This window comes from Cydia splendana, chromosome 1 (genome assembly GCF_910591565.1).
Source record: "Cydia splendana chromosome 1, ilCydSple1.2, whole genome shotgun sequence".
Classification (NCBI taxonomy): domain Eukaryota; kingdom Metazoa; phylum Arthropoda; class Insecta; order Lepidoptera; family Tortricidae; genus Cydia; species Cydia splendana.
Window position 1 is genome coordinate 20,937,203 of NC_085960.1, and position 20,113 is coordinate 20,957,315.

The 20,113-nt window shown below is 39.7% G+C and overlaps 1 protein-coding gene across 7 annotated transcripts; it reads right to left on the minus strand.

Annotated features, from left to right (window-relative positions):
• Nucleotides 1–434: 434 nt before the first annotated feature.
• On the minus strand, nucleotides 435–18,757 carry LOC134791522 (alpha-protein kinase 1). Of its 7 annotated transcripts, XM_063762613.1 has the most exons (11): nucleotides 18,410–18,757; nucleotides 14,926–15,087; nucleotides 5,603–5,911; nucleotides 4,928–5,062; nucleotides 4,090–4,301; nucleotides 3,457–3,620; nucleotides 2,835–2,927; nucleotides 2,603–2,740; nucleotides 2,170–2,399; nucleotides 1,740–1,928; nucleotides 435–1,107 (listed from the first exon to the last, which is right to left on the minus strand). In XM_063762613.1, the coding sequence occupies exons 1-11, from the start codon at nucleotides 18,602–18,604 to the stop codon at nucleotides 751–753; spliced, it is 2,184 nt and encodes a 727-aa protein (XP_063618683.1). In that variant the 5' UTR covers nucleotides 18,605–18,757; the 3' UTR covers nucleotides 435–750. The 7 variants fall into 7 exon arrangements, with proteins under 7 accessions (XP_063618683.1, XP_063618677.1, XP_063618670.1 ...); XM_063762607.1 differs by lacking the exons at nucleotides 14,926–15,087; nucleotides 18,410–18,757 and adding an exon at nucleotides 14,126–14,245 and having other exon boundaries at nucleotides 4,928–5,041; XM_063762600.1 differs by lacking the exons at nucleotides 14,926–15,087; nucleotides 18,410–18,757 and adding an exon at nucleotides 14,126–14,245 and having other exon boundaries at nucleotides 4,928–5,044.
• Between the last annotated feature and the right edge of the window lie 1,356 nt (nucleotides 18,758–20,113).

Consider the following 20,113-nt stretch of genomic DNA (forward strand, 5'->3'; position numbering starts at 1 on the left):
TATAAATATGTATTTATCTATATAAGTATGTATATCGTTGCCTAGCAGCCATAGTACAAGCTTTGCTTAGTTTGGGGCTAGGTTGATTTGTGTAAGATGTCCCCTGATATTTATTTATTATTTATTTATATTATTTTATAAACTTAAACCAACCATTGATTTATTGTTTACTAAGTATATTATTTAAAGAGAGCAAATGAATAAAGTGTTGAACTTTGTTACTGTATTAGGTACTAAGTTACTACTCGTACGTACATCCAGAATATCCAGATCTTCTGACATATCTAGTTATAGTTTTAAAAAGACCTGAATTAATACTTTTAGTTATACAATTTATTATGATTAAACTTATACATGATTTTTCAAGTATAAGTATTAATTAATTTTACTTATGTACAACATTCACCCTAAATATATTTACAATAGATTTGTTGGAACATTGAGCAGATTCAAAGTGTCGTTTTATAAACAAGTGCGTCATAACGTCACTCATGTAGTTAATAACTTAGGGAAGTAGAATTTAAGTTATGTTACAAAAATATCCCTTGTAATCGAGTCTGTACCTTAGCCTATTAGTTCATAAAGTAGTGTTTATGACGGGTTCTGGCCACGCTACCTCATCACGTCACTGGTCACGAAGCACGAGAACTCGTCATCACTTATGTCTCAGAATTTGAGCATAATAGTGTCGTCCTGTATCACGCCCTTGCCACAGCCGTCGGTCGGGAACGCGCTGGGCGCAGGCGTGGCTCAGGTGCACAGTCCCGAGTTGTCCACTAACGACCGCGCGAGCACGTCGGCGGCCGCGATGTCGCTCACCTTGCCTTCAAAGTGTCCTCGAACGTGGAACATGAACTCCGCTTTCCCAGCAAACTCCTGTCTACACATTAAACACAGGTGGTGCGCGTGTGTGTGTTGTCTCTCAGGTGCGTAATGCGTGTGTCCATGTGTGAAGTACGCGCCTCCGTTGGCCGTTTCGTTGACGACAGTGGCAGTGGAGACGGATGCGGTAGCGATGCCGTGTCCGTTCAGTATCTGCTGATTCTGGTTGTGGTGGTGCAACAGTTGCAACTTCTCTTGATTGGAAAGGTGGAGTTTGTCTTGTTGCTGCAAATTATGAAAATACAGATTAATCAAATGATTGAAAACGTTCTAAAACCAAAAAACGTAGTACCTACATCAAAAAATGTATCAGTTCTAAGCAATTTAAATAGCATCATAGGTATATCACGATAACATTTTAAGCAATTAAAAGGCAAACTGGTGAGGTAGTACATGGTACTACAAGGAAGATATTGTAAGGTACCACTGCAGCCCTTATGAAAATTGGATCCTCAAGTTTCATAGCCAAATAATCTGAATTAAGAGTTATTACAGGGAGGCTACAAAATAACTGCATTCCTGTTGCTAGGGAGGTTTTGGAATTATACTGAGCAACTTTTACTATGCAACCAACCCCGAAATCGCGAAAAAAAAATTTAGCCTCCCATAGAAAATGGACCAGCCAAAAAAAATGTATGAAACAGCCAAATTTGTTTTTTCGGGGTTGGTCCCATAGTAAAAGTTGCTCAGTATAATCCCAAAACCTCCCTGGCAACGGGAATGCAGTTATTTTTAGCCACCCTGTATGTACCTACTACGCTTGATGCTCCGAGAAATGTTAAAGTTGATTAGAATGATTAGGGGATTTTCATAATTGTAAGTCTTAAAAGTTAGGAATAACAGAGATGTGAAGTTACCTGATGCGTCGCCTGCTGCATCTTGTCTTGCAAGAGCTTGTTGTCTGGAAGATGCGACTTGGCGTGGGCGCTCCACTCGTCCCTGGTGGCGAACAGGCGCCCGCACAGCTCGCACGACCACGACACCACCATGCCCGCTGTGGCGGCGGCCACCGCCGCCGTCGCGCTTGTGTGTACCAGGTTTGTATTCTAAACAAGGTCATAAAAAATTGCAAGTTTATCACTATCAAATCTCAGGCGCGTTCCATACACGTAGTAGTGAATGATTTACCACTGAGTTGACTAAGTCCTACTTAGCATTCATATTGCTACAATATCATGAGTATGTATGTATTTATGTCGGTTTAAATATGATAATAATGTTAGACGGAAAAACCGCATAATTATTGCAGCTGGCTTTACGCCTTTTTCATTATCATGAAAGATTTACCGTAAATGTGTGTCCGGGTACTTGGCACACTTGTATAGACTGCTGGTGCGTATGTTGTTGTTGCTGTTGCTGCTGTTGTTGCTGCTGCTGTTGCTGTTGTTGCTGCGCCTGTTGTTGCTGCTGCGCCTGTTGTTGTTGCTGTTGTTGAGCCACGGCCGCTATTTCAGCCTGGCTCGGTTTCGTATCTTCCTGTTTGGTCAATTGCGGCTTCACGTCATCTAGTTTTAAAGCTAGGACAAAAAAAATCGTTAGTGTAGATAGCGTCGTCCTAGAATGCGCGCCCCGATGAACGTCTTTCCGTAAAAATTGAACAAGGAAATTTCTGTACAATTGAAGAAATATGAACAATAAATTATTTAACTTTGAACAAAAAGGTTACAAGGTTAAAAGAGACGGTCTTATCGACCACTACTTAAGAAATGGACATTCTTACGTGGTATAGAGATGGTTCTTTTCCCAAGCGGTGCTATATTCGACGGCGTGATGTGTTTTAACTTGTTCATATGCAACACCAACTTGTCTCGTCGAGCGAATGCCTTGTTACACACTTCACACACATATGGCTTCTCACCTGTGAAAAATTCGGAAGGCTATATATAGCGTGGCTTTCAAATTAACTTACTTACATAACATAATATAATATTTGGATCTGAAGTCTAGCTTACCGGTGTGAATTCTCATATGAATTGTGAGCTTGTCTTTACGTGCTAATCCTTTTCCGCAGACGGTACACTCAAACGCCTTACTGCCTGAAACAACTGTTAGAAATTATATTTTAGTGAGTTTTAATACTTTTATTAATAGTATAGGTACTTAAGAGTAACTGTCTGAACACCTTAACATGTCTTGCACTATTTTGACAAGAAATATATTTGCTTGGTGAGTTTATTTGTGACTGTAGTTAAACCATGAATGAATCATGATGAATCTAGTATATAACTGGGTCAGGCACGAGGGGTGCGGACAAATGACCGAACGGGATAGTCTTATGTATCTTTCAGTAGGAGTAGCAGCGTAAGCGCTATTATTGTTCGTGTTTGTCACAGTCTCACATTTATTTTATTCCCCACCGTAAATTTAGTATGGATTATGGTGGGCAACAAATAAATTCGACCAATCATAGTGTCGCATTGCGTATGTCTTGTCCCTCACTGAGGCACGCGTAGGTATAGCACATCTATAGGATCCTACCATCTATGAGTTAAACGATTGTTTTAACTATTTTCAGTCTATTGTTTCAGTAAATTCCTTGAGGTCAATTTTAAATAGATCTGTCAGTCGCCTTACCTTCATTAGTGGAACTGGTTGGTTTAATAGCCGGATGCTTCCTTACGGTTGTACCCTGAAGAGCCTTAAGCCTGGTGCCGGGATGCATGGAACCGCCTTCAGCGTATGGTTCCGTAAACGGAATGAGATTCGGCCTGGGTATGTTGTTCGTGACTTCTGGTGACCTGGTGATACAAGATATTACTTTAAAACTTTTGGTCATCGAAATGCGTCGTAAAACAGGTCGACAAAATAAGCTGAAGGAAAAGCATCCGAGGGCGATGTCTCCGCTTAACGGCTTACGTCCTTATTCATAAAACTTAGCAACCTCTTATCACTTCTGTCTCTTTCATACAAATAGAAATGCCAGAATGACGGATATGGACAAACGATTTTTTAACGGTTTGTTATAAACGTTTATGGCTAACCCCATTAGTCGTCGTCCTTAAATACAAGCCTTAAATATTATAAAACCTTACTGTGGGACTAAATAGGTCGATCTGTGTAAAATTGTCCTATTTATATATGTATTTATTTATTAGTGTCTTAGTAGGAACCTTCGAATGCTATATTTTATTACATTTATCATGGTAAATACTAAATTAGTTATATCCTGGGATAAACTCTTCAATTCGTAGGTTGTAAAATACTCACCAATTCCCGAGACTCTGTAACACTCGAACTCCTCCCTCAAAACCCATTCCGACGTCATCGGGCACTGTGAATGTGCTGTCCGGCCCTCCTGTGCTGGAGCTCACTTGCGGGACTTTAATGGGCGAGTTGATGGTGGCATAGTGGTGTTGTGTGGAGCTGACGGTAGGAGGAGACGGGTGGCCTTGGTGAGCACTGGCATTGTTCTGCGCTTGCTATTAAAACATAATAATTTACAAGTTAATACAAATAAAGTATTGAATTGTTATTATCTAACTCTGCCTCTAAGCGCATATCAATAGATCTAGCCTAGCCTCCTGAGTCCCCCTTGTCATTATTGCAGTTTTGAATTTGGAACCGTCTTGTGTTCCATTTTATTTCAAAATTGTATTTCGATTTAATCCTTTATAAAGGCCGCAGGCACTCAGAAGTCTAGAACTAGCGCTATTAGAATAATTAAATAGAACTAGCCAAAACGAAACTGTAAAATAATACCAAAAAACCAATATCGTAAAAGAGTTCTGTTAAGTAGGTATTTAATGGTGTTCATGTTCAGTTCCATTTCACTCTATTTATAATATTTGAAGACTTTCCCGATTTCACCAGAATTCCATTATTAGATACTGACCAAATGAGAGAATATGGTAAGTAGAGTTAGACCAAGAAAAGTCTGCAGCGATTTTGATAGCCCACGCAGTGCAAGTGTTATTTATACATACGTCATAATTTCATAGAAGTTTGACGTTTAAAATTACACTAGTTTGCACTGTGTGGGCTACCAAAATCACTGCAGACTTTTCTTGTTCTAACTCTACCTAGATGCTGCTTAATTCGAACTTACTTGTAATTCTTGATGGTGGCGGGTAGCATTATTAGTGTTGGTAGTTTGTTGTTGCTGATGTTGCTGCTGTTGTTGCTGCTGCTGTTGCTGCTGCTGCTGCTGTTGTTGTTGTTGCTGCTGCTGCTGCTGCTGTTGCTGTTTAATAACAACAAACTATTTCTCATTATTAGATATTAGTTCTGCGTCGACAAATGATAATAGGGTATTTTCCTACTAGTCAAATCAGTTACTTTTTTAAAACTAACAAAACGATTTGCTAATATGGAATTTATATGAAACATTAAATCGTGACGTCACGGTCAACTCACCTACTTTTTATATTTCTATCCATTTATTAAATAGAACTTGTGTTTAAAAACAACTACTATCTGTAATTTTCTAATAATTATCTGGTGCTTTATTTCATGCATGGTGTAAAATAATCTATTTTAAATACAGTATAATACCCTATTGCCAACAAAATTCAGAAATGCATTGGCTTGGACAAAATATTTAGCTATTACAAATTCTATGAATGAATAATAAAATATTTCGCCATAAATATTAAAAATTGATTTCACCTCTGAGTCCGATTAACCATTATACATTTGGCATTAGAGATAGTTGTTACACATATCTTTGACGCCGGACGGTCGGTGGGATTATAACGAGGGAGCATAATTATTAGACACTTACTTGTTGCTGCTGTTGTTGTTGCTGCTGTTGTTGTTGCTGTTGTTGTTGTTGCTGCTGTTGTTGTTGTTGCTGCTGTTGTTGTTGTTGTTGTTGTTGCTGCTGCTGCTGCTGCTGTTGTTGTTGTTGTTGTTGCTGTTGTTGTTGCTGCTGCTGCTGCTGCTGTTGTTGTTGTTGTTGTTGCTGTTGTTGTTGTTGTTCGCGCCTTGCAGCAGCTGCAGCTTGGGCCATATGTTGTTGAACTGCCACGTGAGCTTCTAAATATGCCGTTTTTTGTGCTTCTGTCATCTTGTCCATGTTCACAGTCCCATCCTGTCAAGGAAATACTTGAAATTAATAAGCTATAGGTATTAAATTATTTAATATGGCGGTAACCCCCTTATTTATAAAACTTTACGGGCCTGATTTAGTTAAATTTATGTTTAGGTAAATTATTATAATTTTATCCCAAGTCAAAATGATAGATAAAGGCAAACCATTCATAGCTAATTCAGGCCAATAATACGCGTTTATGAATAACGATAGGTAAAGTAAATATGTACAAATAACAAAAAAAATACTAATAATGCTTTTGTCGCATAATTTCATTTTACACTGGAGTAAATTGAATATGCCTCTATAAAGAATAAAATTTAGAAATTATTATTTGCATTTTCTTGATTGCTAAACCAATATGAGTAGGAAGGTAATAAATTTTTGTTAATGCGTTTTACGCCACGGAATCGTCATTCCATGGGGTTTAAATAGCTCGTGAGATTTTTTAAATCTCTAAGGAAATACCTCGATACTTATCTATTTTATCTATTTACTAATCAGTGATCACAATATAAAAGTCACTTTCTACTTATTGGAGGCGGGGGAGTCACCCCCAGTGCATTCACCCCGTGGTAGCGACCCCCGCGACTTCATTCCGCAACACCCTCTTAATTGCCCAAATTCGACACTGGGTTCAATGACCTTTGGGATTCTTTTGGACGGCACTGATTGACACATTGTCTTATCATATTGTGTTAGTATATATTATACGGGAGCTACCCGGTTTATAACAAATTAAAATGTGCCTAAAATTGTAACCATGTTAATAATGTTAATAGCTTATTGCCTTAGTCAAATTGCTTGCCTATCCATGGATTTCATTTCATTCAATAAGAGATTGTATGAGCCGGACCAGTATACGAGTATGTACATAAGATCTCCGATTGCGTATATTTTTTCTGGAACTGAGGCCACATAATTGATAGTTTATGCACACACTTAACCGTGCTCGAATAGCGTGTTGAATATTGGCCCTGACCACCTTTCCATGACTGCCGCCGTGTAGCTCCTACGAGCTATGGATCGATTCGAGTTTTAGTTTTTAGATCTGAGTTCGATACGATACTGTTCTGTCAGTATCTAAGGTTTTTCTCGTTTTTTTCAACCAAAAACGTCACTTTCTAAGTATTTGTTTTATTCAACAATTATTTATATGCGAGAACAACGTACTGATATCGAACTAAAATTTGTATGTCTTATGTTTTACTTTTCTAAATACGCCCCCTTATCACTACAGGACTTTCGATAGCTTTTTGCACAGATAAATATCGGAAGACAAAATACTAAACTAAAGTTCCGAATTCGCGATGGCATTGTTTGAATACCGCGTCCCCTAAAGATAAGGGAAGTTCCCTCGACGAGGGCGGAGGGAGCCTTATCTCGCACTGATTAAAAGCAAACTCTAAAGGGCCGAACACTAGGGTACGTGAGATAGGGTACATGTAAAGTGTGCATTATGTCTGGCTACCCGAGTGTGTAGTTATTATCCTCTGAGATGGAGTAAAGTTATTGTATTTTTCTAATGTAAAATAAATTATTATATAGTGATAAAATTATGATGATTTTCGCAATAAAAACTATCTAATGTTTCCCGGGACTCACAGTATCTCCGTACCAATCATCTAAATCGGGTAAGAAATTTACTTTAGCATTTATAATATTAGTGGGAAGGGATTAAACAGCAGGAGAAATAGCAATTAATATTACTTAACATCAGTTAGCTTGTATTATAATAAGTTTTTGGCAAAAATTTCATTTTTGGTACAAGCTTTTATCGCTGACTGTACTTTTAACACGACAGACAACTATACTCATCGAGACATTCTAAAAACCCCTAACACAATTAGGTTGCGTTGTTTCATCACGGAGTTCCTATCGCCACCTCCTGTCTCCATCATCAGATCAGTTCGACAGTACCATATTATTGTGTATTGTCATCAGAACTACATACAGCTGCCAATTTTCATGACGCTACGATCCTTGGATGATGGTTAAATTACTTACCTTAGATTCCATTACATGTTAGTTACATACAGGTCGACCTAGAGATGGGTCGTGGGTATTTACCCAATTTACCCACCCAGGTAAATCCCCATCTACCCGGTATTTACCCGTATCTACCCAAATGGACGGGTAGATTCATTCCTTGTTGCACATGTCGATTTGTGTTAAAGTGGAGATATAAACCGAGTTAATGGTTGTAATTATTGGGTGTCATTTAAAATGAAATGGTTTAGTTGCAGTTGCAGTTGTAACTAAGGAATTTTTAGTACAATTTTGATAAATATTAAAAAAGGCCGTTATAAGAGTATTTTTTTAGACTTGAGTATATTATCGTACTTATACGTTGATAATACACATTCCAACTTCGGTCAGCGGGGGGTGTGGTTGGGGGGCGGGGGCAAAAGTGAACTTATTCATATTTCTTCGAATCTGTCATTAATATCGAAAAGTGTTGTATGTACAAACTAAAGTAGACATAATTTTCTACAAAAAAGGTTATATACATTTTTGTCCTAAAACTAACTGTGTTTGACTTATGAGCTTCACAAGTTGGGATACTGCACAATTTTTTTTATTATCATTCATAAGTATTCTTTATTTTCATCTTTCTAATGTATATTAAAAGCATTTTAAAACATTTACGGAAGCCAGGGAATGATTTTACACGATTTTCATAATTGGACTGATATGTTAAAATCGAACTTCACCTCATAGCAACCTTTTCGTAATTAGTTTGAACATACATTTTATGTAAGATTATAAAAAAAATACTTAAATTAATCTTATTTATACTCATATACCATTAAACACATCAAATTTAGAAGAAAAACGTAAATACCCGCGTATTTACCCGCGGGTAGGTAAATATCGGGTATTTCGGGTATTACCCGAGAGCGGGTATTTACCCGGGTAGTTACCCATCTCTAGGTCGACCTAATAAAAGCTTGTTAAAAATCAAAAGATTACAAAATCGACAAAAAAAAAACCAGTCCATCATTACCAGAATTAGGTACGAAGAAAACATATTTGTTCCTGATGGATGACAACATGGTGCACAAACAAATTGAGATCGATAAGGTCTCTAACCAATTTGGTTTTTACTCACCCCGAAACTCCAAAAATCAATGTAATATGAATCCACCTGCATATTAACGCATAAATTCTAAATATTTTCTGTTAAATTTTTAGCCTAATTTACGCACTATTACACTTTTCAAAATCACTCAATATCCTCATCGTAATTTCTAATTTGATATCAAATTGCAAGCGTTAACCGGTGTTTCCATTTGTTACCACGAGTACAAAGTATGAACAAGAAGGATATAGGAGTCACGACTGTCGTAGTTACGTCACGCATATGGAATGAAAGTACCCGGCGGTGCGAGTGTTGAAGAGGCCTCGAGACGTCTTGACGCGGCCCTCGGCCCTGCACTATGCAGTGCATCGATCGACTTTCCCCTTCGCCACGCACTTTCCGGAAATTACTAGACGCAGCATGCCGGAAAAGTTTTGTTCGTGTCAATTGAATGCCAGGATGTGTGCGGTAACTTTTACATATTTTGTTACGTCGTTACACTCTGGCGAAACTAAATTTTCTGAATGTTGTAGGTACAATTGTCGGTTTAGTAGAAGAAAAAGTTAACTGATTTATTTGATTACCCTGAAATCATTTTAATAACCCATTGGTTCAGTGAGTCGTTAAAGTCGATTTTTAGGCGTTCTTAAAGAACAATATAGTACATTGTAGGAGAGGACGGAAAACCGCTAAAAGATGGACGAGTGAGTCCCTCAAATACGAAATACGAGTCCATCTTAAGCGTTTCCGGCCGAGGCATTACATAGTGCTTTTCACGACTACTGCGAGGAAATAAGAAAACATTTGCAGAACTATAAGTATTAGCCCGCGATTTCTCTGGTAGCAAATGCCTAGCCACTGCCTGTGCTGTCTCTTGAATTTCGGTAGGCGGCAGCGTAAGAATATAATTTTCTTCACTAGAAGAACTCATTTTTATAGCGAGCGTAGATACGTGTTTCTTGTATTTTTTAGTCAAACACAATTTACACTATCCAATTCAGTGAGTATTTTCCGATCCCGCCTTTTTTACTTTTTTTATCACTTTTAAGAGGCGTTTTTCTGTTGTTTGCTTCAAACCGACTCTAAACTTAGAAGCGTTTTTGCTAAAAAACCACAAACAGCTACAAAAGTAAGAAACGCCTTAAGTGTGAATCGAATGAACTGACTGAATGAATGAATGGTTTTGACATTTTTTTTTAAACAAGAAATTGGTCCTATAAATAACCTAATTTTATTTTTGAAGGAAAAAGTTACGCCAAAAAGACCTTTTATTGATTTTTATGTTTTAAATGATACTCATTGCTGTAGCGAACCGTCACCAATGACAGATGATGATAACAATGAAACATTGTAGTAGTGGTGGTTCAGGTGCTACAGCTATTGCCTACTTTCCAGCTTGGTTTTAGACCATCTATTGCCACATTTCCGAACAGTGGCCTGAAAAGTACTTAAACAAACGAACGAAATAATTCCAGTTACATACATATTATGTTCCAGTTAAATACGTTGTATGAAGTCTCTCGAAAAATCAGTTTCGGCGAAAAACAACGATACAAAAAAAGGACGTTTCCTTGGAACTGTTATTTAAAAGATTTTATAAAAGACGAAATTCGTAGACGTAGGAGGTGCATAAAAAAACAAATGTAGGTCCGTCCGTCCGTCCGTCCGTCCGTCCGTCCGTCCGTATGTCACAGCCACTTTTTTCTGAAACTATAAGAACTATACTGTTGAAACTTGGTAAGTAGATGTATTCTGTGAACCGCATTAGGGGGTTCCCCATACTTAGAACTGAAACTCAAAAATTGTTTTTTTCTTCAAACCCATACGTATGGGGTATCTATGGATAGATCTTCAAAAATGATATTGAGGTTTCTAATATTATTTTTTTCTAAACTGAATAGTTTGCGCGAGAGACACTTCCAAATGGTAAAATGTGTGTCCCCCCCTGTAACTTCTAAAATAAGAGAATGATAAAACTAAAAAAAAATATATGATGTACATTACCATGCAAACTTCCACCGAAAATTGGTTTGAAAGAACGAGATCTAGTAAGTAGTTTTTTTTTTATACGCCATAAATCGTAAACCGCAATTTTATTATGTTACTTGCTGCTACGGAACCCTTAATGGGCGAGTCCGACTCGCACTTGGCCGCTTTTTTTAAGCACTCTTATCTAAAGTCCAACTCGACTAAGTTACTACAATTAAGTTAAGGAAACGCTCCTAACAAAATGATAAGTTAACGTGACGTCACGGTCACTGAGAGTGAGATCCCATCTTGAAGTATGGAAAACAAGAAAATTACGATTTTGTCGGTGAAATATTGCAATACAATTTTTTTTATATGAATGTAAGGATTCTTAATTGATGGTACTTTAAAAAAAACGGCCAAGTGCGAGTCGGACTCACGTTCCAAAGGTTCAGTACATCACCTAATTTTTAACAATGTATTTTTTTTGTGAAACGCGAGTGAATTTCCTTTAAAAAACTCGTAGGGGTCAGTACGGCTACCACCAGTTTTGACATTGACATAACGCTCACGTTTACGTAACTTACTTTCTATGCATCTCGCTCGTACTCGCATATGCGAGCAATAGTGCAAGCGAGATGTACAGAAAGTAAATTACGTAGACGTGAGCGTTATGTCAATGTTAAAACTGATGGTAGAGGCTCTGATCAAAAACTAAGTAATTAGTCCAACTCACGCTTGACTGCACATTTCTAATAGGTTTTCCTGTTATCTATAGGCAAAGTACTATTTTCTAAATTTTAGACCCAATAGTTTCGGAGATAAAGGGGCGGGGGGGGGGGGGGGGTCATATTTTTACCTTCAGTATGATCATATTCGATATACCTATTGAATAATCTGTACGTACTGTTTGAATTTAATTTCCCAACATTACGAGTAGGTGCTTGCCTGAAGAGATTGTAACTTTCCAAATTATATTAGGTACAAATGGCTTAACAAACAAAGCGATGGCGGGAAAGTCTACAAAGCTTAATGTGGGGTAACTTTACAAACATTCTTCAAAGCAACACTGACGTAGGAGTGTAGGTGTCAAAATGTAGAATTGTTAACCCAGTAAAATGCAGGTTCCTTAAAAAATCATACTTAATAGTAAAATGTAAAAAAGTAGGTAATAGTAAAATGATGTGCTACATAACAAAAGCTGGTTGAAAGTGAAAGCCACATTCAGATAATCCCAAACATTTGAGCGCATCTATTTTTAGCACCATGTGATGAGTGGGGACTGGAGCCGTAGGCGGGGGGCGTAGTAGGAATATCCTTCACCCGCTAGGTCAGGGTTAACGGGCCCCAGCTCGTGCCACCTTCCACCATCGACCTTGGGCCTGTGCGTTAATGCACCCGTAATGGGGGGCCTTGCACTCGACGTTAGGGGGGTTGAGATTTTTCGTACGAGCTGTGGGATTGTGGGGTGCGAACCCTAAGTGTTAAGGTGGTGTAAACCACCCGTGTTCACGACCCACGTCTCAGGACGATATTTATCTATGTCATGTTATTTATAACTATTTTAATGGGAGTAAAGTGTATTTTTTAATGATATTTCTTCATCATTAACGGTTCAGGAAATCAATACGCCGGTTACAAGATACTGATGCACCGATCCATACTTACACCCATAAAACAAAACGTCTCGGACATGCGTAGCCAACAACCAAATTTACAAGTGCTTAACTGCGCACTGATTGCTGATGACAGCCTTATAACTATCGTATTAAAGGGGATAATGCATTGCCTTCCAAAACGTGCTACACAAATCAGACTACAATTTTCGAACGTAACCCGTGCAGATTGAGTTCGAATTCCAGTACACCCCACATGGCTATGCCGTCTCTATTAATTTGAACTGTATTCGGATGTGCTAAGAGTTGATTTTCGTTTGCATAGTTGTTGTGGGAGGTGGGTCGATAGAGCCCGAGTCCGCGCGGATCAATAGAGGAGACGCCCCACCCCGCTGACGAGACGCGCCGTGTATCGCCCTTCGCATGCCATCGCTCGACGCACTGACCCTTACTTCAAGACCATACAAACAACGACCTGTGCAGTTGCACTTAACCCTAACATGCGTTCCTCAAGATTATTTTTGATAAAATAATTATCAATGTCATATGTTATTTAGAGTTTTACATATGATCTCTTTTTGAGTAGAGAATCAAATACGTAGCAAGCACTTCATCAAACTCGTATATTTATTTTAATCAATAATTATCCTAGTTAGAAAGGAACAAGTACTCTAAGTTGGCTAACTAAGCTCGTGTATTTGAGTGCGGCAAGAATTAAATTCTCACTAATATATGTGTCATGTGTACCTACACGTTGTCCCCCTAAAGCCGACCACTGACTAACAGTCCGCCGGACGATATCGGCCGGTCAGTTGTTCGGAACTGTCAAATTTTTGTTCTAACTGACAGGCCAATATCGTCCGGCGGCCTGTTAGTCAGTGGTCGGCTTAACATTCGGTTTATAAGCACCTTGAATGCAATCCGATTTTTCTACGACCGGCCTTTTTCGTTATTTATAATAATTACTACCTAAGTAAGTATCGTTGCCTGTAATTCAGTCAACCAAATGCTTTTTATCCAAAATGTGTTTGACCTAATAATATATATTAAAGTAAGGACGCTCAGCATGAAGAATTTTGTAATTATATTGCTGTCCCGGCGGTCCATGTGAACGGGATAGCAATATAATTATTTGCGTGCGATAGAAATAGGAAATGGAGGGTCAATGTACAAAATTACTCGTGATTAGCGTCCTAATATATCAATAGACCACACAGAGCGAGCGTACGCGCGAGGCAATTTCCCGCGCACAAAACGGCCAGTGTAGGCTTGCCTCGCGCGTATGCTCGCTCTGTGTGGACCCGGCTAATGATGTTCAAATTGATGGTGGAAGCGTAGCACCCGTACGCTCGCATGTGTACCTTGGCGGAGGACTGCTAGCGACTGACCTGGAAGTTGATGGTGGAGGTGACGATGCGCATGGACTCGGTGTAGTTGCGCAGCACGGAGTCGGTGCTGAGGCAGCTCTGGCGCCACTCGTACAGCTGCTCCAGCCGCGTCACGCAGCGCTCGCATGTGTAACCTGGCGGAGGAGTGTTAGCGACTGACCTGGAAGTTGATAGTGGAGGTGACGATGCGCATGGACTCGGCGTAGTTGCGCAGCACGGAGTCGGTGCTGAGGCAGCTCTGGCGCCACTCGTACAGCTGCTCCAGCCGCGTCACGCAGCGCTCGCATGTGTAACCTGGCGGAGGCGTGTTAGCGACTGACCTGGAAGTTGATGGTGGAGGTGACGATGCGCATGGACTCTGCGTAGTTGCGCAGCACGGAGTCGGTGCTGAGGCAGCTCTGGCGCCACTCGTACAGCTGCTCTAGCCGCGTCACGCAGCGCTCGCATGTCTACCCTGGCGGAGGACTGTTATCGACTGACCTGGAAGTTGATGGTGGAGGTGACGATGCGCATGGACTCTGCGTAGTTGCGCAGCACGGAGTCGGTGCTGAGGCAGCTCTGGCGCCACTCGTACAGCTGCTCTAGCCGCGTCACGCAGCGCTCGCATGTCTACCCTGGCGGAGGACTGTTATCGACTGACCTGGAAGTTGATGGTGGAGGTGACGATGCGCATGGACTCGGCGTAGTTGCGCAGCACGGAGTCGGTGCTGAGGCAGCTCTGGCGCCACTCGTACAGCTGCTCCAGCCGCGTCAAGCAGCGCTCGTATGTGTACCCTGGCGGAGGACTGTTAGTGACTGACCTGGAAGTTGATGGTGGAGGTGACGATGTGCATGGACTCTGCGTAGTTGCGCAGCACGGAGTCGGTGCTGAGGCAGCTCTGGCGCCACTCGTACAGCTGCTCCAGCCGCGTCACGCAGTGCTCGCATGTGTAACCTGGCGGAGGCGTGTTAGCGACTGACCTGGAAGTTGATGGTGGAGGTGACGATGCGCATGGACTCTGCGTAGTTGCGCAGCACGGAGTCGGTGCTGAGGCAGCTCTGGCGCCACTCGTACAGCTGCTCCAGCCGCGTCACGCAGCGCTCGCAGATCTTCTTCGGCAGGAAGTCGTCCTTCGATATCTGCTGGAAGTTTACACCTGTGTTAGGATTTGTTACACCATCTATAATAATATCACATCAGGACAAGACACAATCTAGAATACGTGGGATTTGCCAATTTATGGCAGTATGTCATAGACACCTATAGAATATCAGCGTAAGCTACCTAGGGACTAAAACTGTCAACTCATATCTAATTCGAAAAGTACCTACTATAATAATATTACGTAACAATGACTGTCTTTGATCTAGGTTATCTAATAAATAATAAAGATATACATGTGCCTTTTAGTGCTTACAAACCATTATGAGAAAAATTTTGTAAGCACCAAAAGGCACATGTATTTCCGAATTTAAACTGTTGTGAGACATACTAACATTGAATAAGTATAAGGTTTAGACTCACTTCCGAAACATGTCGCGCGAGTGACAAAACAAGTGAGTCTAAACCGTAAAATTATTCACATGTATTTCTTTATTTTTTATTAATGTGTTGTCATTGTCACAAATGCTTAATTCGTCATTGTGTATTATTTGTTATTTGAGGTCTCAGTTCGCACTAGAACCATTTATAAGAATGAATATGTGCAGGTGGGTGAATCAACATTTCATAGTCACTCGCGTCGTAGGTAATGGGTGGGTCGCGGAACCCTGAACCCACCTCTATTAATATCCGAATCACACATGTTTGTACCTATTCAATAATATGCTAAGCTAAAAAAAATTAATTACCAGCGACAGATTTATTTAAACCAGAATCATGGTATTTCTCCATGCATGATATTAGTATGTAAGTGATGCAATATTTGTGTGTAAAGAGTAACATGTTCTATGGAACTTGCTAAATATGTAAACAAAAGTCACTAGTAAATTCATCATTCTTTAACAATTTCAATATGGCGGTATGTTTACATACCTAGTTAGCAAGTTCCATAGAATGGGTTATCCGCAGATGGTCTAGAACGCAACATGACTAGTGTGTTGTTTTGCCTAAATCGCAATTAGTCTACATCGCAAACGGTCTCGAACGCAAAATGCCCGAATTATTTTTTCCGTTTTATCTTAACTTTATAGCGATGTCGACGGAGCCCCGTTACCGCGGGGCTCCTATTCTTTGCTGTTTGGCCTTCGGCCATTTGAAGATACCTAACGGACCTAACCTACCTATGTAAAATGTGGTTATATAAAAAGTGGGCATTTTGCGTTCTAGACCGTTTGCGATGTAGACTAATTGCGATTTAGGCAAAATAACACATTAGTCATTTTGCGTTCTAGACCATCTGCGGATAACCCCATAGAATGACACTTTAATTATATTATTAATATTAACTTCAACTGTGGATATAAAAATCGATAGTAGTCTCTCTCCACATAAATTAGTAAACAAACCGTAAGAGAGTTGCCCAGATGAAGTTATTTATGCAAGCAGTTAAGAAAGTTTTGACGTTGAGAAGTAGAATAAGTTAGAACTTCGTTTGAAATCAGCTGGTGTTCATAGAACTGAAATGAACAGTTTGTACTTATAGAACAATATTATGTATACCTATGCTATTGCAAAATAGACAAAAATAATATTTTGACCCGACGCTATTGAAGTAAAGTGACACAATAATTTCTGTTTTTAGGGTTCCGTACCCAAAGGGTAAAACGGGACCCTATTACTAAGACTCCACTGTCCGTCCGTCCGTCCGTCCGTCCGTCCGTCTGTCACCAGGCTGTATCTCACGAACCGTGATAGCTAGGCAGTTGAAATTTTCACAGATGAGGTATTTCTGTTGCCGCTATAACAACAAATACTAAAAACAGAATAAAATAAAGATTTAAGTGGGGCTCCCATACAACAAACGTGATTTTTGACCGAAGTTAAGCAACGTCGGGCGGGGTCAGTACTTGGATGGGTGACCGTTTTTTTTTGCCGATTTTTGCATTAAGATCGTCACCATCCATCATCACCATAACAGCTATTTCTCTGCTGGAAATAGGTCTCCCCTAAAGATTTCCACTACGAACGGTCTCACCGAAATTGTTTCCCGCGATTTTGTCAGTTATCGACGGTCTACCTTATTAGGGGTCACCTTTGCTGCATTCTGTTTTTAATAATGAAGTTATTAATCATATGTCATCAGTATTATCCGATAAATGTGTTTACTGCCTCAATAATACCCCCTAAAATAAATATTGGAATCAGATAAGGCGCCGATACCCCACAATAACATAAATTTGTTAACAATTGTCAACGGCCAATTATCCGCATGTGGACAGGCGGGCCACGTAAACAAGTGACAGGGGGATTAGAGTCACGTGTCGGGCGCCACGGGTTCGTGCTGCGAGTACTGCGACCTACTTACGGCGGGTCAGTGACCGCCCGGTGCAACTTGCAATTTTATAAAACCGCACAATATTCCGAGCCGGTCGTTAGCCCCAAATCACTATTTAATTCATTTCTTAAATCTCAAATTTAGCTCGTATACTTGAAGTAATGGAGATTAAAATATTGTTCACTACCAAAATCGAATACTGACTTTCCGTAGGTATATTATTTAAATAGTTAAGTAACAGTTTTAAAATCCGTCTCAACAATTTAAAATTGAAAGGAAATACGATACTTATAAAGAAAATTAATATGTTAAGTTTTATACGTATGACTTATAATATATGCGGTAAATAAGACGAAATAAGTAATTCAAAAGAACTGTACTGCCAGAGGCGTATATATACGTCGTATCATGCCGATTGCAAACAACATCATCATTAACAAAACAACATTATTAGTAACATTACTTATTGTACTCCTATATCCTGTCGTTTACCATACTTGTTAAACCCATAAAGTATAAAAAGAATAAAAATAAGTCAACCCTCTAGCTACAAAATTTTGTAAATCTCCTCTTCAAAGAGTTAAACATCCCCCGAGGGAGAGGGGGCGACCGTGACGTCACAAAAATCTTTAATTACCGATTCTCGAGCTTATTTCAAATCATTTGTGATAATCTCGAACTTTATTAATAATTTATTGATGAAGAAGTATTAAGTAGGTAGGTAAATAAGCCAAAGCTATCTTTATTGAAGGACTTTTAAAAATAAATCTCAAGGTTCAACAGGTATCGTGTCCCGTAATGTTGTTGTCGTAGCCGCGCCGTAGCACGCATGCGTCTAATACGAGCTCTACGGCAAACGGCGTAGCGGAGATGTCGATGCCTCTTTAGGCTTTCATGTTTACACTTTATGAAGGACTTAAGACCTTTTAGTTATGATTATGAATTTCTTAGGTGTTCTTTGATTCGATAAGTCATAATTAGGATAATCAGTGAATACGTACAATGTGAAATGAAGAGTAAGGACTCACCATAGTCGGCAGACACGTTCGTAACTTGAAAAGTATCTGCCTCTGCTCAGACTCCTTGTCGAATATGTGCAGCCGCGGCCCGCTCTTGAGAGAGCAGAGCCGACAGAGGTCCGTGAACGCCGTGAAGTTGAGGTCCTCGGGCTCCGTCATGGCGAAACACCTGATAAGCAGGTCGAGGAGGCAGGAGTTGTCCATGTATACGCCGGTGTGTTTCGGGTGGCGGGAGTATTAGAGCGGCATGGCAGGGAGGCGTCACGCCGCCGTGTGCTCCGGGGGGGCACTGGCTGGCTCCCCTGTCTGCCCCCGGCCCCCCCGACCCCCCCGGGCCTGGCCCCCGTCCCCCCACGCCGTCGCACGCAGCCCCCGCGGGGTGGCGAGGAAAATGCGTGCCAGTTTTCCTGTTGCGAATGCAATCGTCAATTGTAATGGCGGATCGATTGATTTCATTGTAAAGGCTTCATTTTTCTTCAGGTAGGGTTAATATTGAAAACTGTACTTCAGTGATAGTTAATCTGACATAGATTTGAAGTTTTGAAACATAGATTTATATTTTGCCACAAATTTTATGTGATTTTGCAGATAACTTTAACTAGCTGGTCTAACTAAAAAATACCTCAATGATATACTGAAATGCGTACTGATGAAGAGATATCTTTGTTGATTGAATGACTGACTTTTCACTTACTGAGACGTTAAAATGTAAAAGCATTATGCGTACCTACCTACACTCACAAAAAATGTTACTATTAGTAGGTAGCTACGTCTCAGATGTAAAAGCCAACGGTTGGGTGATTGTGACTGTTGCACATTTTCAAACCACTTCTTTTAATAAAATACTCTACACTCTATTATATTATATCTATATAGATTTACCATTCCTATTCCTACCAATAGCTAACACAAGTGTTCTTAGGTAGGTAGGTGGTACTGACCTAGACCTTAGTGCTTACTTCAACGGGGCTGCCTCTGACACCCTACATACTCGACACCCCACGTAGGTAGGTACTACTTACTTAGTATACCTACGCAAACAAAGTAAAATTGATGTAATAGCATTAATTTAATAGTAGGTATGTAAAAAACTTAAAAATTGAGGGATAAAATTTAATAGAATGAAGATTTCGCGCTAACATTATAGTTTTTGACATATTAATGACATTTCCGACACTTGTACATTGCAACGAGAACAAATTAAAAAGGTTCCGGTAAATAGAATGAGTTTGAGGTCACAAGGTCAAGGCTTTACAATAAGGTCCACCGATGGACAATTAACAGTTTGGGCGATGGTAGAGTCTGGCTAGCCAAATTTTGTTGACAGATATTTCCTTGTTGTATCACTAATTGTCTATGATTTAAAAAAAAAGTTAAAAATCTGCTGTCAATTTATGTCATTCATTCAAATTATTCGCAGTTTATAAGGCGTTTATTTTAATTAATATTAATAATCACTATCTATTATATACCGAGTGAGGTCCGCAAACAATTATTTAAGCTCGTAAATAATTACAACAATGTGCGAAGTCGACGTGAAGCGTTGTATAACGAAAAACTGCAATGTTTACAAGTCGTAAACAATTTGGTAGGTTGGTGCTCTATTAATATTTTGATACTTTATGTTCTAGTTCTAACATTTGCCTATTACTATGATTATGTTCGTCAATTTATTAAGCCTGAATCTCATAAACAGGACAAGTGTGTAAAGAA

Coding starts and splice junctions, on each gene's coding strand:
- LOC134791522 (XM_063762613.1), bottom strand. CDS start 18,604: ATGGACAACTCCTGCCTCCTCGACCTGCTTATCAGGTGTTTCGCCATG. Junction 5,063..5,602: donor AACAACAACAGCAGCAACAA/GTAAGTGTCTAA, acceptor GTTATTAAACAG/CAACAGCAGCAGCAGCAGCA. Junction 1,108..1,739: donor TGCAGCAGGCGACGCATCAG/GTAACTTCACAT, acceptor CATAATTTGCAG/CAACAAGACAAACTCCACCT.